At 38.2% G+C, this 24,316-nt stretch overlaps 1 protein-coding gene across 2 annotated transcripts in view; it reads left to right on the top strand.

Moving 5' to 3' along the window:
- Positions 1-24,316, top strand: part of GAK (cyclin G associated kinase) — a 77,037-nt gene that overhangs the window by 8,707 nt on the left and 44,014 nt on the right. For both annotated transcript variants that reach the window (XM_056324424.1, XM_056324423.1), the window contains exons 2-11: positions 2,387-2,448; positions 3,815-3,874; positions 6,781-6,895; positions 7,335-7,477; positions 9,842-9,967; positions 11,091-11,180; positions 15,842-15,977; positions 17,094-17,206; positions 17,776-17,887; positions 20,098-20,221. In XM_056324424.1, the coding sequence (XP_056180399.1) occupies positions 2,387-2,448; positions 3,815-3,874; positions 6,781-6,895; positions 7,335-7,477; positions 9,842-9,967; positions 11,091-11,180; positions 15,842-15,977; positions 17,094-17,206; positions 17,776-17,887; positions 20,098-20,221 (1,081 nt within the window). The remainder of the gene's footprint in view (positions 1-2,386; positions 2,449-3,814; positions 3,875-6,780; positions 6,896-7,334; positions 7,478-9,841; positions 9,968-11,090; positions 11,181-15,841; positions 15,978-17,093; positions 17,207-17,775; positions 17,888-20,097; positions 20,222-24,316) is intronic.

The following is a 24,316-nucleotide window of genomic DNA, read 5'->3' as shown; positions in this document are numbered from 1 at the left end:
ATGTGTGATTTCCAGGAGGGCCCTTAATGCATTTGAATGAAGCATAGATAGATTTTTTTTTTTTACAACATGCATGTAGGTCTGTGGACATTTGTAGAGGTACTAGCAAGGTGTATGCTTGCAATTAAGAGCAGTCTTGCCCCATTCCAGCCCTCCTGGAACCCTTGGCCGTGTACACAGTTGATCAGAGTGATTTAATGTTCTAGAAGTTTGTGCTGGCCTGAAGTCCCTAATTTTGCAAATGGAAGCATATATTTTCAAGGTGGGTTTGAAGGGTTATTAGAATAAAATCAAACATTGATCAGGATGAATGTAATGACTTCCTTCTGTAGGGCCAGCAGTACTTCCATTGTGTAGGTAGTCTGCAGCATCTGTGTAGGTCAAAGATGTGTAGGCAGTAGCTCTGTAATGTAGTGACTGGTACACACTGGTGTGGGGGCTTGCAATTCACTAGGATAGCGGCCTCTGAAACCTGGGACATGCCCCCAGATGTGAATAGGGAACTGGTTGGGAAGAGCAGTCAAAACCCATGGTTTCCCAGCATCCAGCTTCAGTGGAAGGATGACTCACAAATTACCATGCTTCTTTCACCAGCTCTATGCGATCTGTAAGCAATAGTCGTAACTGATCAGCACTGTCCAGAACCATGTTCTTCTTGCGTATGTTCTCATTCAAAAAGAAGCAAAGTATCTTGAGGTAATGCTTTTAAGATGATGGTAAGTGTGGACTTCATTCTGTCTTTGGCCCCTCTCCCATCTGTGCCTGAAATGGTGAGTGTAATTGCTGATCAGAAGACTTGCACTAGGGGCTTTAGAAAAGCTAAGGAAACTTCTGTTGTGGGAAGTACCAAAACTGTTTTTATAGGATAGGTCAAAGTAAATGGATAAGCACAATGCATGCATGGGTGATACATGGTGGGAATGAACAGCAGCCCTTACTGTCTGTCATCTTCAGTGTTCTCATTAGTACTTTAACTCTTTCCTGTCTTTTGCTTGTCCTTCCTGCAAGTGCAGTCTTGGTTTTGCTGTTTTTGTGTGTAATTCCTATTTAGATATCAAAAGCAAAGGTAATATCCAGCAGCCTGTCACTTATTTAGTGTTTTGCATGCTACTGGAAAAATGACAAGGTGTGTGGGCAGTACCGTTCAGAATGGTACTTGGAGAACTCTGGTCAATTGCCATGTAAAACTCTTCTTGAAAAATGTTGTGTTTATTGAATTGCGAAAGCAAATGCTGTGTCCACTTCAAGCCTTTTGTTAATATTCCCCACCCACAAGAAGGTATTGGGTACTAATGTGACTGTACTGACCTGGATTCTGCATCTTTTTTTAAAAGGGCCTTGTCAACTTCTTTCTTGTCTGTGGTGGTTCATTCTTTAGTTACCTTATTCCCTTAGGCTTATGTGGTTTGCTGACATCTTCTGTGTTTATTCTCCAAATTATTGCTAGAGAAAACATCACTATGTGGTTCAATGAAGATAGCATTTATATTAAAAGAGTGGAAAGGCAAATCATTGAAGTTTGTCACTTTGGTTGTTAATCTACTAAAGATACTCTGTAATACACAGTGAGCATGTATGCAACTACAGTGTTTGTGTAACCATGAAGATGACATTCCTAGAAGAAATTGGAGTAATACCAGGATCTTTACAATGGGAGTAGAACTGTTCAAATATGTTCTTTTGATAGTTAGATTAACATAATTAGCAACTGAGGAAATTTAGTAGACCTGTAACTTTTTCTCAGTCTTTTTTACTTTGTGGAAATTTGCAGTGTTCTTGAACAAATTAGTAGTGTTTGATGAAATAGATATTCTGACAAAAGAAGTTGGAATGAAAATAATGCTGTATGCAGTGACAAATTGCATTTAGTAACAGTATCGCTGTCATTGGAATTATGTGCTTCAGTGCTTGAAAATGCTTTCCACTTTTAACATGGAGTCTGAAGCATGGAAATTATCCTAAAAGTATGAGGAGGTATGTATTTAACATTTTATCTCCCTTGGTTATTGCTGTTTTTATACGAAGCCTAACAGTGTAAAACAAAGGAGTAGTTTACTTAAAATCATTAGGTAGTATTGGCGGTAGTGAATCTTGGTTGCATAGGGACCTGCGTTAAAAAAAAGGTTGCTTCATTAGGAAATCTGCATATGCAGACTGACAGAGTGCACGAAAGTAACAGTGCTTCTGGCATATGTAAAAGAAAGGAAGAGAATATTTTAGCTCTTGTATGTAGGTTACCCATGCTCTTGGCAAGCCACTGAAAAATACGTATAATTTGTGCATTCAGAGACGTGTCTATACTCTTGTACTAGATTTGTTAGACTAAAAATAACTGTTTACCTGAATATTGAGATTAAAACTGACTTTATGTGCCTTCTTTTTGTAGGTGGTTTTGCTTTTGTCTATGAAGCTCAAGACCTTGGAAGTGGCAAAGATTATGCTTTAAAGGTAAAACAAATTTACTTCACCACAAGTTTACAAGGTCTGTCTTTTTGCTTGGTGCTTTAGCATGATAGTTAATCCTTTGTGTATGCCACTGAACAAGTCATCAGAATGATGAAGTGGTGTTTTTAGCACACCATACCTGTATTCAGAATGGTCATTCCTGTTAGGGGCCTGCACTTTACATTTAGATGTTGAAGATGGGAGTTGCTCTGTTGGGTACTACTGCTGTTTGTCTTCATTTGGTCTAGAAATCCATGACGCTTCCCAAGCATTCTGTTACATGAGTATAAGGAATTTTTCCTAGTTACCTGTATGGGAATATTTTCACTCCTCAGAAGCAGATTTAGGCTGCTGGTTAGCCTACCTTTGTACTTACACAGTAAGTTTCCACACTCTTGACTCGTTCATCAAATGTTAATCCTGGCACTTTTCAGAGACACGCCACTGGATTCTTGTTTTCTGAAAGCTTATAATAATCATGTAACAGCTGAAAAACTGAAGTAAAGGACAATAAAGTGAAGTAACTTACTTGGTCATATTTTGCTGCAAAAAAATATCATGTCACTTGTTTTTACCACAAAATGGCTTCATTTTTGGGGTGGGGATATCCTGTGCCTGTACCTATCTTGAGAGAAAGTGGAAAGGGTAGTAGTATGAGAGTTGGGAGAGGTAAGTTGGCATTACACGACCAGTAATTACTTAGTCTGTTTTTTTACTTTTCATACCGCATCCTACAGTAACAAAATGTGACCAAATCCATATAGTATGTATGTTCAAAATGTCATCTAGAAGTAGCCCTAGTTAAAAATAATAGATGGAAGGTGAACAATTACTGTACATTCTGTGTTTTGTAAAACTGGTACTTTTGTAGCAAATGCTCAGATTGATTCTAGTCTAAATCCAAGTAGATATTGGAAATAGTTATGGTTGATTTTGCTGATGATTACTTGAGTACTGTTGAAAAAAATTGGGCTGCCTAATTTGGAGAAGTTTTGGTTAGAGGAGGTTGAAAGTTCTGTCTAAAGACTTGAGGCAGAAGATTAATTTTTCTTTGTCAGTGCACAGTGCTCAAACTTTAGTGTTTTACACATCACAGAGCTGTCAGAGCAGTTACTTTTTGAGTGTCAAAGTTTACAATTGCTCAGTTATCACTAAACCTGAATAGTACAGGTACCTGCAGAACTGGGTGGTATGTTTATGGCAGTATGTCCAAATGTACAACAAGCCCACTTTGTTTACTGTCCCATCACACTTCCTTAGTTTTTTGACTGTAGCTTATCTTTTGTGGTCTGGAAAAAAAAAATCAATGAACTGTTTTTCTCTAAGTTTTAATAACTGTATCTTCTCAATTACTCTTCTTTTTTGACAGCGGTTGTTGTCCAATGAAGAAGAAAAGAACAAAGCCATCATTCAGGAAGTTTGTTTTATGGTATCTTTTCTGGAACATATCTTAAAGTTTTGATTTAATTGCCTGCTATCAAATGTTTCTGGGAAATAGAGGACTGCTCTATAGATTCAGTTCTTTCTATGCCCTACAATGCTTAAGAGGACTGACATTCTGAGGAAAGTCTAGGTTCCTGGTTTGTCCTGAATCTGACACCAACATCCAGCAAGTTGTTAAAAAATTGCAGGAATTCAATGTGTGCAGAAAACTTCTGTAGCTAGTGTAGACTTTATCTAGCCAGAAGTGAAATTCGTATTTGGGCTTTCTTGCAGTCCTCTGACTGTGGTAAACAGACCTTTTGACCATTCAGATGATACTTGGATCTTAAGTACACTTCCCTCACATGCACTGGATTTATTGCCTTTTTGACTATTCAGAACTTCTTTTACTCACAATGTTTCTTAATTTCTGCCTCAGGTACATCTGGCTTTAAAAAGTAATACTGAATATTAAGGAAGAAATTACAGTAGGATACGTGCATCTGTTTTACCAGTTGATGGGGTCAATAGATAGCATACAGACACCAATAGAGAAGGTAACCTTGATTTACTGTTCATTTCAAATTAATACAGAAAATAAGGCAGTATGCACATACAAATGGATTAGCCTATGATACCCTGATTCAAGCAATAAAACAGATAAGCAAGGCAATGCACCTAGTTATTATGACTCAAGATTAGCTATAGTGAGCAAGAAAGATACATCATCCATTGCCCTAATACGTTACCATCAGCCAGATCTGCAGTCACTGGGGAGCCCCTGTTGCAGGGACAATTTAGAAAGCCTGACCCAGCAATGGGGAAGTCCTACACAGGGCATCCCCTCATAGGTGATGTCTCCAAAGTCACTGCAGGAGGGCCCAGCTTTTATACCAGGGGCCCTCAAACTACGGCCCGCAGGCTGGATACGGCCCCCCAGGGTCCTCAATCTGGCCCCCGGTATTTACAGACCCCCCGCCAGGGGTTGGGGGGGGGGGAACCAAGCAGCCGCAGATGGCTGCCTGACACTGCATCCGCGCCGGCCCCCTGGTTAAAAAGTGTGAGGGCCCCTGTTTTATACTGTTGAATAAACAAGCTCACTTAATATCAAATGTGGAAACACCTGGCTTTACTCCCCTCAGATCCCACCCAAGCCTGGCCAGGGCTCAGGGGGGAACCAAGGGAGTTTCCTTTGTCTACTGGATTTTAACCACCAGTTTCCAAACAAGGCCAACCATTGGTTTCACAGCCTTGTCCCCCTGCCTCTAAGCAAGGAGGGATGCACTGTATCTTCACTAATGATTACATTTTATTGAAGCTACATCTTTCACTAAGCATATTTTGCTAATGATAGGATACCAAAAATTATATATATATATATATATATATATATGTATATATATATATATATATAAAAAGTTTGTTTGGCAGGTTCATGTAGAGGCCAACTTTAGCTCAGGGCCTGTTGCTCAGGCCTCAGCACTTCAGCATCAGAAACAAGAAGCAGATGTTTTTCAGTGTTGTTGCTGTCCTTTTTGTCTTCAGTGACATTAGATGGTAGGGTATAATGTAATCTTGCGGGTATAAAGCAATCTCAGAGTGTTTTAATCCCTGGCTTCAGAAAATTCAGTATTTGCTCCACAGCATCTACTCTGACCCTCAGTTTATTTCAAGAGTCAGTGAGTAGCTGTGGTGTGCTGTTATTTTATTTTCTACTCTTTAGTATTCAGCTTCATTTTAAGTTACTAGGCAAGCCCACTGATACTAAATTAAGCCACTCAAACATCTCTTCCTATGATTAGTGAAATGCTTGGCAAAATCTTAACACTAAATACTGTTCGCTAGAGGTACACTTGCAAAGAACAGACTACCATAGCACTGTATATTTTCTAGCTACGCTGTATCTTGCCAGCAGTAGGGAACCTGAATATTCTTTGGATGTTTTCCACAGCTCAGGCTCATTAAGGCATATGTATGACATGAACGAGAGTTAACTGTTGCTGACTTTCCAAGATATAATTTTGAAATGAAATTAATTCCTGCAGCTTGGAGTAAAAGGTTGTGAAGAACTGCGTAAGATAAAAGTAGTACATTGGAGTCATTCTAATTTGGTGGATCCAGCTTGCCCTTTTTGTATAGCTTTGCTTGACTTACTGTGTCTTCACTTTTTTCTCTCCAAACTTGGTGAATGCATCTTGTAAATACTGTGTGTTTTCCTCATAGGCATGAGTCTCAGCATATGGCTGAGGTGGTGCATACCAGGGACAACACAGAGGCATGTTGTAGTGTTACTTCCACTGGCAGGGTCTGAGATCACTCACATTTTACTCCCCTTTACATATTTAAAAAAGGATACCTTGAATTTTTGAACTGGAAGTGAAGCATGGCTAAGGTTTTAGTGTACAGAATTATTACTAATGATGGGAGGATAAGATCCTGGGTCCTTTAGAGCTTTCATTTGTTTTGAACTTTGTTTTGGTTAAATACTTGCTTTGTAAAGACAGGTGTTGATATAACAGCCCTTTCTTGATCAGCCAACTAAAGAAGCACCTGACAATTAAAAGATCTCTCTTGTACTTGTACCTAATACCTTGCAGTCATTGTCAAAAGAGAAAAAGAAGTAACTAGGCCTGTTAGTTACTGAAGTCCAGTTTTCTTAGAGAACCTTAATCACAAGGATTTTTTTTAATGTTTTATGTTATGTTTTTATTACATTACCTTCAGTGTCTTCCCCTGAAGTATTTTTTTTTTCAGCTGAGGCATGGATTTTTCTGTTCTACTTAGCATTTTAATTGCAGCTGTGATGTTTTCTGTGGTTTTAAGCTAACATTTCAAATGACTGGGCTGTGAACTGCTTTATACAGTAGTATCAATAAACTTGGCAGTTGTCTTCCTTGAACGTGTTATCTCCAGAAAAAACTTTCCGGTCACCCCAACATTGTCCAGTTCTGTTCTGCTGCATCTATTGGAAAAGAAGAATCTGATACAGGACAGGGAGAGTTTCTTCTGCTTACAGAGCTGTGTAAAGGTAAACTTTCTTTTCCCAGAGTGCATGTTGTTTCTGACAGCTGTTTTGCCCAGGTTTCTTCACAGCTTAGAAGCTTTGAAATCCTCTTAAAGATAGCATAGTTCAGTTCGTGAGCTGGAGTTCAGCCGCATCCTTCATAAGATAAAGGATCATGTTCTTTTAAGACTACAGTTCAACCTCATCTTAAATATGAGGTGATCATCAAGTTCTTAGTGTTTGAGACTAGACAGAGGAAGGAAGGGAAAGAATACTTCCTTAGAGCACCTTTTCCTATGGCATTGCAGTTGGTGTGAATTTGCCATTTTCAGAATATTCATCTAATATTACAACTTGAAACTGTAAATCTTCCTTGACAAGAAGTGTTTGTCTATTCATGCCAAGTTTTCAGAATTTGTGGTGTACTGTGTGTGCTTATGTGAACTTCTTTGATTTCCTGCAGGACAGCTGGTGGAATTCTTAAAGAAAGTAGAGTCCAAAGGAGCTATTTCCTGTGACACAGTTTTGAAGATCTTCTATCAGACCTGCAGAGCAGTGCAGCATATGCATAAACAGAAGCCTCCTATTATCCATAGAGATTTAAAGGTATGTTACAACGTTTAAATAAAGGCTGAATTTTTAAACAGCAGAGAGTATGTTTGGCTGAATCGGTGTTAAGACTTGATCGAATAGAGTGGACACCCTTGAGCATAGTGCTTGTGTGTATTGCCTTGCCAGGACCACTTGGATGTCACTCACTTGAATTTCCTCACTGCAATACTTGCATCTTTTCATGTCTTTTCCTTGTGGTTAGTGCTACTTGTACTCTCTCTGAACATGCTGACAGAAAAGTAGTATATCATGGTTAGCTGGTTGAGTTAGTCTTTAAGTAGTTGACTTTTGATAAAATAACCAGTTAGAACTTGTGAGTTGCAGTTTAGAGGTGAGAACATTGCTAAATAGAAGAGGTAAAGATTTGAAGGAGGAAAGAAATAACATTCTCTGTGAAAGATTACATAGTCTTTAAGAATGTGTAGTAAGCTCTTAGTTTTAGAACTAACAACTTGCATTGCATTTTATGGTTTGTTTTTAACTTGAATTTTAAAGTTTGGTAGGCATAATTCACGATCTATTTTGTTTCTTAATTTTCATTCTGTTGCCTTTACCAAGATTGCTCTGGGGTTATGCTGTAGAAGGTGGTGTTCCCTTAGAAACTCTGGAGATTTGGAAGGACTTCTATCTGTCTTTGAATTTTGTATTTTGAAGGCAGGGAGTTCACCTTTACATGTATGCTGCCCTTTAGAGACAGGAGCTCTAATCATCAGTGAGTCTCTGCTGTACTACATATACGTTTGAACGTAGTGGAAGGAGTTGGTCTCTGTAAATATAACAAAATAAGAGAAGATTTTTATTCCTGAAACAGTGTCTGAAGTTTACATGTCAGCTGCTTGATGTGATATCAGCTGAATATAAAAAGAAAGGAAAACTTGTTTCTTCTTAAGTATGTATTAGATTACTTTGGGGAGAAGAAAACCAAGCCGCTTTTTAAAAGTAAATACGTGCTAAGTGTTTTCAAGCCTGTTGAAAGCTTTCGTGTTAGGCACTAGTATAGCCTCTTAATATAAAAATAATTTCGATTATGATGCACTTTTTTCCCCTCAGTACCATTGAGCAGGCTTCAAGGTCATGTCAAAGAAATTTTAACCCAGCTGGGATAGAACTTGGCATTACTTTCTAAAATAAAATCTTTTATTCTTCACTGAAATTCATGTACCCTAGCCCCTAGAAAAGCTCATAGAAAAGATGCATCTCTTCTCTGAAAACAGGGTGGAAAGCTATTTACAAATAAATACACAATTTCTTACATAGCCAGCTCCACAGAAATTGAACTGATGCTGTAATTCATTTTTTTCTTGTCAAGTAATGCAAGTTCCTGGCAGAAATAAAATACGGGAAAAGGCAGGAATTTGATTGCATGTTGGTTTCATGTTAAAGAGGCTGCAAAGCAAGATCAAATGATAGTTGTTCTGCAACAGGCAGAGACCTTACTACAACCAGGAGCCAAACAGGGATCACTTAACTTTGCTATGCTTTCTAGAAGGTTGAACTAAGGTCAGCAGCATAAAAAACTGTAGGTCAGAGTTTTGAGCCAACCTGCAACAAGACCTGAGATGCTAGTGTAGTTTTTGGGGAGGCTAATAGGATGTTCTGAAAACAGGTTTTACAGAAGGGAGTCCAGAGAAGTTGTGGTTTCAGAGGGAAGACAAACTTAGCTCTCTGTGTGGTGTTGCAATGTTACTGATACGCCTCTTAACTTCTACATATTTTCCTGATTTTATCCAGAGGTACAAATTTTTTTCAGCCCTTTGGTGGTTATGACTCCACAATACTTCTGCCTACTTTTACCCTCCCTTTAAGTTTCTTCTGCATTCCATTTAGCAATCCAGGAAGGCTGGATTTTATGAAGTAGAAAAAATTCTGGCAGCATATGGTCCTCAAATCGCTGGTTTCTATCTCTGCACAGGGTCACAGCTATATCTTTCTGGGTGTCGCCCAGCAGCCTACCTCTCTACTAGTACCTTCCTGTTCTATGTCTGCAGCAGTCCTAACATCCAATCCACTGCAATTAAGCTAACAGTGTTCAGTTTTTATGCATGAAAATATTTGGATCCCAAGACACTGCTTCTAGAAGTGGTCCTCTGAAAAACTGGCCTCTTAGGCACTAACAAAACGATTTTTTTTCCCTGGGGTTTATTTTCTGCTCATAGTGGCTTTGGTGCTGCTTTTAAAAAAACTGGCTGTATTGCTACCATGTAAATCTACAGCACAGTCTGAAAACTCTCTGGGCTAAAGTGAGTATATTTTTTTTATATATATGTACAAGTGAGTTGGTGTTTAAAAGCATGTGTGTTAGTGTAGAAAAATAAAAATAAAGGCATCTTTAATTTGTTGTTCTACCTCTTTTTGAAGGTGGAAAACTTGCTTATTAGTAACCAAGGAACAATTAAACTTTGTGACTTTGGTAGTGCTACAACTATAGCTTACTATCCTGACTACAACTGGTCTGCACAAAAGAGAGCACTGGTTGAAGAAGAGGTGAGACTGTTTTTATGTAATTAATATCAACAGTGGATTCATTTAACTGTTGCTCTTAATCTGATACAGATTCATGGGACTTCAAAGGCAACCGAAGATTGTTTCCATTCATAAAGTTTTGGTTTTGTATTTGTGTTGCCAGAGTTTAAACACTGACTGGAGACAATCACAGCTTGTGTTCTGTAGCTGCATATACAAACACTGCTTCAACTTGAGCAGTGTCCATTCTGCAATCTCGTGTGAAAGCAGAAGGGTTTACTAGAGTTTATTCTGATTGCATTCTTAACAGGAAGTCAAAAATTGGTTATGCCGAAGTGATTCTCACATTCTCATCTGTTTTTCTCAGTTTAATGATATATAAAGAGGTGGCGAGTCTGCTCAGCAGGATTTGAATATGCAGTATTGCAGTGCCTTTAGGACTACAGTGGTGGTGTCAGGCACGCAGTGTAATATTGCAAAGTGCATTTGTTCTTAGAGTTGAGAGTAATGCTGGTAAATCTCATGTATTACATCAACTGGATTCAGACTTTCAAGTGTAGCAAAATACAGTCACTTCAAATTGTGTGCAACTTGTGATATCATAAGTCTTTGTAAACTCTGCTTGTTTTTGAATCCAGCATCCTTAGAGAGCAATCCAACAGTTTCTGGAGAAGAAATGATGGTGTTGTACCACTGTCTTGTATAATCTATGCCAGAAAATGGTAGAAAAGGTCTCTTCAAGGATGCTTGAGAGCATGGCTTAACTCTTTGGATGTGTCTGCACTGTCATTAAATGTGATGAGGAAGTGGGAAATACACACTGGAGCATGAATTCACTTCTTGTTTTATTGTTGATTTATGTTCTTTATATTCATACTGCTTTTTTTCCTTCATGAAGAACTGTCATTTTACTTTGTGCTTTACACTTTGGAAGGACTCTTGAATATCACAGTGTTATTTGAGTACTAACTTCTTTATCTGGCCTCTAAATCAAAGCTATTGTGACTTTTCCAGGATTCAATTGATGGCTTCTGCCTTGACAAGTATTTCTGTAATCAATTTTCAAAGTTAAGACTGTTTCCGTGGTTGAATGCAGTTAGAACTTATTATGCAAATTGGTTTCAAGCAATTCTGTTTTCTGCAGATCACAAGGAATACAACGCCGATGTACAGGACACCAGAAATGATAGACTTGTATTCAAATTTTCCAATTGGTGAAAAACAGGACATTTGGGTAAGAAATTTTTCTCTTGCTGTATCATAGCTGCTTATGTCATAGTGAAACTGGTTTTGCCATCTTCATGTTAATTTGCTTATTAAATAAATAAAAGCACCTTAATAAACATAGAATAGACTATCATGTCAAAATAAAACTTGAATAGTATGAACGGTGTATCTAAGTATTAAAAGAACGAGATGTCATATTTGAGATTTTCTCTCAGATTTAGCTTGACTTCCACTATGAGAGACATTGCTCAACAAATTTGACATTCAGTAGAGCTGTTGCCTAGTTGGAACTTGCTGCCATAGAGCCAGAATACTTACAGTCCTTAGATTCAGATTCTTGCTTTTCATGTGCTGCCATGAGTGAGACAGCCTGTTGCTGGGTTCAGAATGGTTATGTCTAGGTACTGAATCTAGATAAAATACTGACAGGTAGGAAGGATGAGAATGATGCAGAAATCATTCATGCTTTGTGTAGGGAGCATGATAAGCTGTTAACATTCACTAAAAAATCTGTAGCTAGAATTAAAGGTAAATATTTAAATCCTCAATTGTACCTTTTTCCAGTTGTGTAACACTGTAATAGTACAGAGGTACTGCCCAGTGACTTTGTGGTTAGGGACTTTGTTTATTGCATATTTTTCATACAGGCAGGTGTCAGGATGTTCAGCTGTTGTCTGCATTGGGAGTGTGTCAAAAGACAAATACTGGTGCTTTAAAAGTTTTTGTTAGGAATCGCAGAACTTCAGTTTAGTTACAAGATGTTGTGGAAGCTCTTATTCCACTACAAAAGCTGTTAGCGGTTTTCTTCTGATATGTGAAGAAGCACCAGGAAAAATACATTTTTCTGTCCATTTGGCTGCTTTGCATGTGTTAAATGCTGGCAGTCTGAGCCAATATTACATCCAGTTAAACACAATGCTACAAATGCACTTAACAAAAACCACACTTGGAAGGGCAGTTTGCAGTTTATTTTTTGTTTAAAGGACTCTGTATCCATTAGAATTAACGTAGTGGTTGTCTCCTGCTGTATCTTCGGAAGAGCTGTTCCATTTACCATGCCTTTATTGGAACATGTTGTTCTGTGTTTTTTCCTTTGCACTCTGGGTTCAGTGAAAACATGCAAAGTATTTGGCAATAGAATATGGCGCTGTCTCAGGAAGCATCACTGGTTGTGTGGTTTGTGATTAGGATAAACAAAGTAGTTTTCAAGAAGAGAGCAGATAGGGTGAGTAACACTCATGGTTGTAAGGCCTGTGTGCTTGCTACTGTGTGGGCTTGAAAGCATAAAGGAGATAGAAATACCTTTCTTAGAACAGTGGCATAGATGAAACGTTAGTTATCAACCACATAGATGCCACAGTGGGAATGTGGTTAGATAGTGGTTGTAAGAGCAGAGGTCCTTAGGCTCGGCCAGCTGCTTTCTGTACATTTCCTACCTAAGTCTAGAGATCTTCAGAAAATAAACACTAAACTCAAATAACTTTAGTTCCATTTTTTCCAAATTAATGTGGTTTCTGAAGTTCTGTGGAACTGAAATTCAACTGAATTTCACTAAAATGACAGGCTTTACCTTGGCATGAAGATTCTTCTTCATTGACATTGTCTTTTGGCTTGAAAGGCCTTTTGTGTACTCCCACTCTTGCACTTCTTTGCTTTTTCAGAAATTTGTGCTTTGGAATAATTTCAGCGTGTGTTAATTTCAAAGTTAGGTTATCCTTATCAATATCTGGTAAAAAATTGTTCTGATCAGTGTGAGTCACCTTGCAGGTTTCAATTCTGCAGGAGCCGAACGATCTCTTTAGATTTCATGTAGTTTAATTCTATGCAGAAAGTACTTTGCTGTAAAACCTGTGTGTCATCCTGCAGCTATATTGTAGAATTTCTCATCATTTGAAGTGTGCTCATTATTGCCTGAAGCTGGTCAGTGGAAAAATAACAGAATTTTGATTTGTTTCAAGCACCCCTGCCAAGGCCAAACATTACTAGAACCACACACACACCCCCAACCCCACTGTCCCCTTAAGGAAAGGTTAAATTAGCTGCTCATGAAGGCCCAGCAGCAGGTCAAAAAGTAATTCCTAGTTATGTTTGGTCACTCTGTCATGCTGCTTTTCTACGTGCTGGCACGCGAGTGTCAGACTGATCCAGGTAGCTTCTGTAGATGGACTACAGTAGATGTATAGATGCAGCTTTTGAGCAACATCTACAGATAATGGGCTCTTCTCTTAAGTGTATTGGTGCTGAGGCTATGTGCATGATGTTGGCTTTGAGAAATTGCCTTGCTGCAACTGGAATTGCCTTTTAGCCACATGGAATCGAAACTGGTGTTTAAAATATTCTAAATGTATCACTGTTACAGTCCTAAATTACAGATAAAGCTGATGGAATGAAAAACATTCTCTAGCAATTAAACTAAAGATAAAATCTAAGTGGTCTTTTCACTTTCTGTGTGCTCAGCTGATTGCCCTTGTGCTTTCCTCTGTGGCTGCTGTCTTCTGATGTGCATGGTGCGCAGGGAGTAGTTTCATTCCTCCCAACTAAATTATGATCTGCTTTACATGCTTGTAAACAGGCATTTCTGTAACAGAGTAGGTGGTATTTCCTGTACTCCCCTGCTGGATTTTAATTAATGTGGACTATATGATGCCTCAGTGTATACGCTACGGAGAGCTTTTTGTCAACAGACTGACAAAATATACTTGCTATACAATAATACAGAATTAATATATACAGTTTATTTCTGGCCTTGGATTGAGAGACTTGGTAAGTGTTCTGGAGTAACTAAATCTTAAACCTTTGAGACTTTAATAACATTCAAATCTTTGAAACTGTTCTTGGGATCAATTGACAGCCAAGGACAGTTGGAGGTGGTCCATGTAGAGGACTGGAGACAGTGAGCAGATTGCTTAACTAACATAGTCACTGGCTTTTTTTATTTGTGGGTGCTGTAGAAGCCCATATGGTCAAGCAACTAAGACAGGGTTCAGCATAAACTTTGAGGAGGAATTTTCTATTCTGTTGTGCAAACATTTTCTTGGAGGTATTGGATGCTTTATTGTTAAACTTTTACAGGTCAGATGGAGATGGTTTTACTACAATAGTGTATCTCTGCCAGTATATTTCATATGTTAATTTATATTAAAAATATATATATAAACTTTTGCTGAAGTAACAGATGAGATTATCCGAATTAATCTGTAACACCTGGACTATTCACAGATTAGAGTTCAAACTGACTTCTAGCTTTGGTGGCTGTTCCCTTGTCAGGTTGCACAGGTCTTGGGTTTGGGCATACCAAGGAATTTCAGAGCTCCCAGAAAGTGGTAGTCCCAGTTCTGTGATTTTTGAGGCTTGTATGAACTTGTCTGAAAATGATCTTAAATTTTGTACAAGAATTGAATAGCCTTCTGACTGTAGGGAATAAAGGGGCTGTCAGTTCAGGCTTATTTTCTTCAAATCTTTACGAAAGCAAGTCTTTTAGAGATGATGTTGTCACCCTAGTGTCACTTAAACTGATTTATACTGAAATGTTTACTTAGTTGGTGGATTGCATAGCAGAATGCATCTGAGTTAGAAACACAAAAGACCAAATTCTGTCCCCACAAATAATATTAGTCTTCTTGAAGCACAGGATGAAGATATGAAATAAAACTTCTGAGACTTTTTGTAAGAAAAATCCTGGTCTTGAACATGTTCAGTGTTGTAAGACTAGTAATTTTTTCTATACTGAGAAATTCATAAAATGGATTTTTAGAGGCAGGAATAGGAGAATCCCTGAACCTGAAAACCCCACAAACCTATTTAGTAGCAGTACTGCTGCTTGGAGTTCTCTAATTGACATGCCAAACAAATGAATGTTTCACTAAGTGTTCTGTCCTCAGAGAAACATCAATGCTAATTATTTCTAAAAGCCTACGAAGCTGATCTCTAAAGCACTGGGAATATACATAGAGTTGCATGAATCAGCAGTTGATGGAAAACTGTGATTTGCAGACAGTATTAGGAAGCTTAATCAATTTCATAGTCTAAAATTCTGCTTTAAATATCATTGCCTGAATTAAACACAGCACAAACAAGAAGAAGAACGAGCCAGTGGGTTCATGAATCAGAAAATTTACATTTATAAACTTTGTTCATTCTGTGATAAGTTTCACAGAAAGAAGGTGGATGCTGCAGAGCTCCTTTTGTCCATGGCTGTGGAGACCTACCAGCTTCCTGTAGGACCACGATGCTATCTGTCATGGGGCACAACATAAGGTGTAGAGAGGTACAGGATAAGGTGTTTCTTAATCCTTGGGGTTGTGTAGTCTGGAGGAAAGGAGATGGAGGGGAGACCTTGTTGCTCTCTACAGCTGCCTTTCAGGCAGTTGTAGCCAAGTGGGGTAGGTATCTTCTCCCAGGTAACAAGCGACAGGACAGAAGGAAACAGCCTCAGGTTGTGCCAGGGGAAATTGAAATTGGTTATTACGATAGCATTGGAACAGGCTGCCCAGGGAAGTGCTGAGTCTCCATCCTTTGAGGTATTAAGATACGTGTAGATGTTGCATTTAGGGACCTGGTTTAGTGATGGACTTGGCAGTTAATACTTGGACTCTATCTTAAGGTTTTTTTTCCAGCCTAAATAATTTCATGATTCTATGAAATGTTTCTACCTTTATCTCTGTGTAGGCTCTGGGCTGTATCCTGTACTTGCTGTGCTTTAGGCAACATCCATTCGAAGATGGAGCGAAGCTTCGCATAGTGAATGGGAAATATGTCTTCCCACAAAATGACACCCGCTATTCTGTGTTTCATGATCTCATTCGTAAGTTTACAGTCTTATTTAATTTGATATCTTTATGCATAGATCTCATTATTGACAATGTTGTGTTATTGATACTTAAATGTTATTGACATGTTATAGTGAAAAAGGTTAACTTCAACAACCTCTTGTTCTATTAAAAATTTTAATCCATTATCTATAAATCTGGGAATTGTAAGTGAAACTTTTGGTTGTTTTAGTGCTGTTGCTTGTCTTGATTAGGATCTGAATTAGTCCGTAGGAGCAACTAGTGTTTTGATATAGTTTCCTTGAATTTGCTTTAAAACTATTTTCTTTAAATTTCAAATAGATAACTGGAAAATTTAATTACAGTGCCAGAAATATGTCTCCAGCTCCAACAGTATTGGATATAAAGTTACTTTTGAGGTTGTTCATTGACTGATCCTAAAGTATATTGCTAGAAATACTCTGAGTCCTAAACTGTTGGAAGAAGGGTTCACCGGAGTCAAGAAGACGCTCAATATGAGTTATGCATCTTGCTCAACTTTATTAGTTTCTAGCACTACTTATATAGAACTGATACACATGCATATTCGTAAAGCAGAAATATAATTGGTTAGTAGTCTCTAAACGTGCACGTTATCATGACTAAAATAAGCATTCTATCCATGTAGGTAATTGTGTTGCTGTGCTTCAGCCTTGTAGTTTGTTACTCCCTATTTTCCCATACTGGTCCCCATCTTTCTTGGCCCTGCACCTGCTTTCCCAGCAGCTGTAGCTTGTTACAGCCACGGCCTGTTGGCACAACATAACTTAGTCTCAGGATTCAAGAACAGCTCCAGGCCACCTTTCTTGTTATCTTCAGCACAGCAACTTCAGTACAATTCTGATTACAGGCCTGTTCTAATACCAGGCCTGGATTGTGCAGATCTTCAGAGATTCTAAGGCCACGCTTCTGCAGCCATTCTTCTACACTAAATGGTGTTTTTTCATGGATACCTGTTATGGCAATGATACTTTGATATAGATGTAGCAGTTCCTCCACTCTGTTCATGTGTTTGATTGCTTATTGCACTGGAGTGCATTGAAGAAATTATTATGTACTGGGAGAAAAGTTCTGAAGGGTTTCTGTTACATTGTCTGAATCTCCTTTTTTAGGATCCACTTTAAAGGTGAACCCAGAGGAGAGACTGTCAATCACTGAACTTGTGAATCAACTGCAGGAGATTGCAGCAGCTAGGAATGTGAATCCTAAATCCCCCATCACAGAGGTAAAGATGTCTTATAAGGAGTATTATTGATTAGGCCTCCTTTCTCTCCTCTCTCATCTAGTGAGTGTGAGTTTAGTAACAGATGTCAGAGCAGATCCCCTGTTCCTTAGTCTTCTGTAAACTTCACACTCATTTGTTTTGAAATTCAACTGTGAATTGATCTGTATCACTTGTAGGATCTTTGAAAATATGCCTTTTAAAGCACAGAGCTTGCATGACATCAAAGGAAACTAGTTGTTCTTACTTCTTGTTGAAAAACTTCTCATATACTGGGTCATTCTTGGATGTGCAAGTTCTGTGTGACACGCTGCATTCAATCATAATGAACTTTCACAGAAAAATCTAGTATATGAAGACCATGCCTATAGGAACTCGAAACCCACTTAGGTGTCTTCTGTTCGATATTTAATTTGCACAACACTGCAAGTTAATCAATTAGTGTTTCTTAACTTCCTGGTTTCTGCTGAGGTTCAGCTTGCTTGTTCTCACCAAGAAGTAGTAAATTACAAAGCATAAGAAGTTGGCTGAATTGGCCAGAAAATACTCACAGTGAATATTAATGTTTTCAGCTCCTGGAACAGAATGGAGGCTATGGAAACAATGCTCAGCCTCGGACATCAGTGACCTCCATTTCACAGAGCTCCAAGCCTGCAGGACAGCTCAACAATATGTACAATGCAGGTGAGTGCAGTAAAAGTCTTCATCTTTGTAAATGTGTATCTTCTATGTGAAAAAAAAAATAATTTGAGGATTTTAGACACTTTGCACAAGTACTAGCTATTTTGCATTTATATCATTGTTTCTAACCTTGTTTTAATTTTTTTGCAGGGTTTGGTTGTACATAGATACATGCATATCTGAATTTCTCAGTTTCATTGCTGGGCAAGTTAAAATCTGGTTTCCTATGTAAAATTGAAACTAAAATGCATTATTGACCTGTAGATGTGGGAGAGTTGAAATAAGTGAGCTAAAACTTGATGGAGGTGGTGTATACAATAAGCAATAATGTTCTTAAGAACAAAAGCTATAGAGAAAGTAGTCTTCAGGTTATGACAAACCAACAAAAATAGCTTATTTTAAATCCAAAACTTCCAGTTCAGTGAGGCGGTGATACTTGAAAGTGTCTTGTTTAAAGAGAATTTAAGAGTTTACATTTATCTTCAAAAAAAAAAATCTTATTGCTGTGTCTTAACTGAAACCATGTTACTTTGTGGCAGAAGTTACTGAAATCACTACATATCCTGAGTTTGTGCACAATATTGGATCTTCGGTGTAAGAAAATGACAGTTGTCTTTGTTTTCCAATAAATGCTACTTAACATCAGATAGGTTAAAACTTAAAGATAGTAGCCATTCTGTGGCTTTTGGTATAACTGTATGCTAAAACAGGCTTGGTGTCTAACAGTCGAGGTAGTCCAGTAAAGAAACAGAAGCAGTTGTAGGGATTTTGGTTATGGACCACAGTAGTTCATTAATGCCAAGTAGTCGTGGACCTGACATGTATTTCTTCGAGCCTGCAGAAAGCCTGTATAAGGAAAAAATTATTCTGTAAGCATCGGGGATCTACCGCTCTCTTCTCCTCTCTCCCCTGCCAAAAAGATTTGTGACCCCTTGCAATAGTTTGATGTTCATCCGATAGAGTGATCAAAGACTAAAGCTATTGAGGCTGTCAGACATGAGCCTTTAGGAAGCGACAAAACTAAAAGGGAAAAAGCAACAGCCTAAACTCAGTTTGTTGGCTGTCGAGTCAGTACTTTCTGTACATAGCTGGTACTGCTTTGAGCCCAGCTAATTATGGGAGGATTGTGCAGGGAGGACTTCAGAAGATGGTTGCACTGTAGGACATCAGCGGTGAGAAGGTGTGGTTTCATCTAAGAAAACTGTAAAATGGTAGTTTGAGTAGCAGTAATAAATTGAGTCAACCAAAACACGTCTCTAGAAAGACAATTGAAGGCTGATATACCTATTCTGTAAAAACAGGTATTCTACACTTCATTTAGGTGAAAATACCTGCACTTCATTTAAAATAAAAAAAGAAAATTAGAAGCTTGATAAGCTTATTTGCATCTGATTTTTTCTTAAAAGGCAATTTCTGCACGCATCTTAATATATATTAATGTAGAACATTTCAATTAAGTAAAAGATACTGAGGGAATATTTCATACTGTATTCAACTTTCCTTCCAGCTTGATATTTTTTTCTTGATACTACTTGTGCTGAATTGCCAATGAGACAAAGGATATTAATGTTGCAGAGAAACTTTTAAAATTGGTTAATATTTGTTGCAGTAATGTTATCGGTGTATCAGTTCCTGTGGAAGAATCCAGCTTCCTAATAGGATTATAGTCAAAAGACTGTCTGGCCATCTGTTTTGTGCAAGAATAAGTACTGTTGTATACAGTCATATTAATAGGGATGTTATGCTGGGGTGCTGTGCTAGCTGGGATGTTGTGCTTCAGAAGTAAACTTAATTATACCAGCTGCTTTTGAAGTCCTGCATTAAATCATTAAACTGTGTCAGCTGGGGGTGCTTGAGTGCATTTGCTAATAATAAGCTGCACTTTAAGAGACTAATGCTAAAAAAATACAGTATTTTGCTTCACTGGCAATATGAAATATATGCTTGACTTAAAGAAATTATTTACTTTGTTTTCTTTTAAATGCAGACAGTTTATTAAAAATGTGTTCAGTAGTTTGCTGGTACCTCCTGACCACAGGAGGTATTGTTTTTTGCATAGGTCATAATGAAGGCGAGCTTCAGAACTGTGAGCCTTACAGCAAGGCATAGGCTGTATGTGCATTCACTTCCAGCTTTGTAGGCAACTTGCTTTAGTATGGAGCCCGTTCCAGGATATGACTTAAAGTACAATTATTTTTATTCAACTACTCTAGGCCTGACCGTTGCGGAATGTGACCAGACTTATGGAGGGTTCTTTGATATTCTGAGGGGTGGAACAGAGCGATTTTTCACTAATATTAAGGATACATCTTCTAAAGTTATCCAGTCTGTGGCCAAGTGAGTAAAAAACCAAAAACCAAGTTCTGCTGGTAAGATTTCTAAATGAAGGGTCAGGAGCTTACTCCAGAAGTGATAAGATTCAGCATACTTTTCCAAGTATGAGCTCTAGTAGCCAGCCCAAAGATACTATGAATTATATTAATACAAAAGTTACTATAGCAGTCATATACTAGAAATGAGAATGGGTGCAAAAGCCTGTCCATTAGTACTAATTTCCCTGCTGTATTTTAGATAGTGAAAGCTGGGGAGAGATACGAGCAGGTGGGGCTGGAGCAGGGTGGAGAGGTGTGGAACAGGACTATCATGATTCAAAATGAATGAATTGAATTAGTAGATAGGGCCTCCATAAATAAGAGAGGAAATAAGAAAGATGGAGTGGTGAAAGGTACAAATAAAGGGAATGGAGGTGAGAAGAAAAACTGCGGGGAAATACTGTATGAGCTCTTTTGGTTAGTTTTCAGGTCGAATCCTGTGCCCTCAAGGCAGAGGATCTGCACTGTATTGCATAGAACAATACTCTCCTGTTTTGATGTATGTGTACTCGCATACCTAGTGTGTGATTATTTTTTTCTAATCAGACTTGCAGTCCCATTCCAAATGTTCTAGTACCTCTGTATGATCAATATTGATCAATATGTATGATTTATAAATTTTTAATAATAAAATTTTACGCAGTGTAAAACATTTTTCTTCATTCTAGGAAGAGCAGGTAAGTCACTACTGAATACCTCCTAAGGAATACTGAACCTTATCCATCACTGTAGTATTTGTGGCCCTTTAATTGGGATACTGCACTATGGTTTCTGAAATCTATTGCTTGCATTGTGTTTTTCTGTGACTGAATATAATTTGTTCATAATGCTGCTCTAAAATGTTTGTAATGATCATATAAGTTAGACCTGTAGATCTTGCACCTCTGTAGCAACTTCAAGTGCATTTTTATGGGTTTGCTCTTACACTTAAGTCTGTTTAAATTTCCTATGCTTGGCTTAGAAAGGCCAGGTCCTGTATTTTTTTTTAAAGGCTGTGCAGCTTTGGTTTGTCCTTAAGCTTTCTACAGAAGCAACTGGCACAGTAGCATCAAACTTCTCACTCTGTGGAAACCACACTAAACCACACTGACTCAAGAGAAAACAGGGAGGTGTACAAGGGGAGTGAACTTTTGCATGATGAAAAATGGTGACTTGTTAACAGCTTAGCAGAACTGTAGGAATTCCATGTATGAAGTAACATGATGAGCTACAACTTTTAAGCAACTGCTCTCCATTTTATTTCTTTGACTGTGCTGTCTTGCAGGCTTCTGTTCTTTACCTTCTTGTACCTGCTACCTTCTGTGGAACTGGTCTTCCGTCCTACTTCTGTTCCTTTTGTGGTATCTTGTTAAATGAAATTTACTGTGTGGTAAAACATGGAAATATTCTGCAGATTCCTTGCCTTTGACAGCTCTACTATTTATAAACTCAAAGGTACTTAAATTCTTTGTCTTAAATTCTGCCGGTTTTGCTTAGATTTGAGGCTCACAGTGGAGAAATTACTTTTCATCCTTTGGGACAGATAACATTTAAATTCTTCTCTACCTTTGACAGTTGTAAGCCCTACTCTCCCATGCCTGTGTTCCTCTTTTAGTTCTTACTCTGATACTGTATTTTGATTGTGCACTATGTGCTTCTGAAGTATTCCTATACTTCACGTTCTTGTGCTCTTGTCTTCACATGACTTTCTGGATTATTGTGCCTCCATCAGTCAGTTACGTGTGAAGAAGTTTCCTCTTCCCACTCTTGCAAGCGGTTGCTTCCTTTTAAAGGACACTGGAAGTTTAATTACTTTTTTAAATTTAATCTTGTGCCATTTTCATAGTGGTGGATTAGGACTGTCTAAAATTGACTTTTTAATATGGAATGGTTTACTTTTTGCCTGCACCTTATTTTTATTTCTCTTGCCTAACAGGGGTGTGTGGGTTTTTGGTCTGTGTGGTTTCCTTTGGTTCTGTAGTTAGTGTAGCGTGCAAAGAATAAAATGGTAACTGTACATCCAGATGCATCTGCAGAGATCATGTGGCAGCTTCTGAAGTATGGGACAGTGAGTATTTGCTGTCTGAAAAGATGCGGTTCAGTTCACATGCTCTTCTCTACAATTGTTTGCTTAGATTATAGTAACTGCCCCAAATAAGTCTTGCGTCTGTCTTGAAGTTTCTACTATGCTACTTCTGAATTTCTAGTTGGTGTTCTGCAGCTTAACTATATGCTTGGCATTTGAGTTAGAATCTTTTTTGGCAAAGATGGGAAAGTATGATTGAGATGGAACTTGAGTCTCTAGAGTCCTGCACAGAGCCCTGTAGCAGGATCATGTGTGCCTTAAATTTGTATGGAACGTAAGGAACTGCTAGAATCCTCTATGCTGCTTCAAACTTTCTGGCGTGACTGTTTCCTTTGTGGTAGTGGTTGAGCCTCTGTCAGGAACGCAAGTACTGTTGGAGACAGTTCATGTCTTGCGGAACTTATCAAATATTAGTCAAAGAAAAGCTCATTACTTTTACATCTTGTTTGTATTAATTAGTCATGTGGATATTCGCTAGAACTGACCAGGTTTTGGTTTGTACCTCTTAATGGCTTGAGAGTATTGTAATATCCAAATTCAATCAAAGAACCACAGGCCTTTTCCAGCTGATGGGGAAAATAGCACTTCCATGGGCTGTGATGGATTGACAGAGGATTGTCAGTGTGTGTTAAGTCCCAAGATTCATCATGAAGAGATCAGTCCCTCACCAGATGTTTTGGATTAAGCTGATTAAATAAGGGTTTGTATTCAAGTGACTTGTGCACATCATCTCTGACAGGGTATGTGAAACTCAGATTTTTGTTTAATTGGAGGACCCTCTGTCTTCATACAACTGCCTTTTTGTATTCTTGTGTTATCTGAGTAAATTTAGTTGTTTGGTTGGGGAGTGAAAGAAAAGGAGGGAACACACCAAATACATAATTATGCTAATAAGAACCAGTTACTTCACTACTTAATTTCCAGATAATACTTAATCAATACCGAAAGAGAAACTGTCCACTTGTAATTTGCCAATATTCTTCAGTGGCTCTTTGTTCTGTAATTTTCATTCCTTGATAAGTCCGTCTTGTATTTTGAATCTTAACTGTATTTAACAGTTCACTGAAATGGCAAAACATGAATTAATGTAAGCAATACTTAATGATATGTATTTAATGTAATAGTTAAGGTAGCCTCAGGTCTTTAGCATTTAACATTCACCATGCTGCTGAGAGTCCCACCACTGGGCTTGTGCATTCTTAAATTATTTATGCTTTAACCAATCCAAGTGTTAATGCTTTTGTTCACATCTAAAATAGGACATAGCTTTTTCTGTTATAGTCATTCTCTGCCTTTGCAAACTTGTGCTGTGGCTACAGCTGATACCATCAGGGATGTGAGAATATTTCTTTACTGTTGTACTCTTGACTGCCTTTCCAAAACTCTTCAACCAACATGAGAAGCAGACATTCTCTTCCTTGTCATGCATTTTCCTCGCCACACTTAAGCACTTCTTGTGTTGGAGTCATCTCATTAGGCAGGCTCCCTGTTTCCTACTTACTGTTGCTTTTCTGAGTTGTGGAGTTATTTCCTTTACCTGCGGACAGACTTCTTACTGAATCCAAACCACAGTGGAAGAGTTAGTATTGTGTAGTTGCTACAAAAATTATTTTTTTCTTCTCCTCCATAGCTGCCTTTATCTTAATTCAAATTTTGGTATCTTTATTCTAATAAGTAATAAAGTCTGAAAACTGAAACATATGTCACAGGCTACTAGAAACAGGAGAGTGAATGAGGGCCATCTTGATTGTCCCCAAGGCCACCTCACTTGCAGGTGTCACAACCTCTGTTGCAGATTCAGGTCAGGCAGAAGCAGTTTATAGCTACATGAGAGAGAACACAGAGCAACAGAGGTTCTGCCCTCCTTTGATACCAACTGACCTAAAGGGAAGTACTAGGGTGTATACACGCTTTGACCAGATATACCCTGCTCTTTGGAGGAGCCTGATACTGGCACAGGAGTGTCTCTATACAAGGGAGCTTGGTTCCAGCAGA

Source organism: Falco biarmicus, chromosome Z (genome assembly GCF_023638135.1).
Source record: "Falco biarmicus isolate bFalBia1 chromosome Z, bFalBia1.pri, whole genome shotgun sequence".
Lineage (NCBI taxonomy): Eukaryota > Metazoa > Chordata > Aves > Falconiformes > Falconidae > Falco > Falco biarmicus.
The sequence above is the reverse complement of the archived record's forward strand: the minus strand, read 5'-3'. Positions and strand labels throughout refer to the sequence as shown.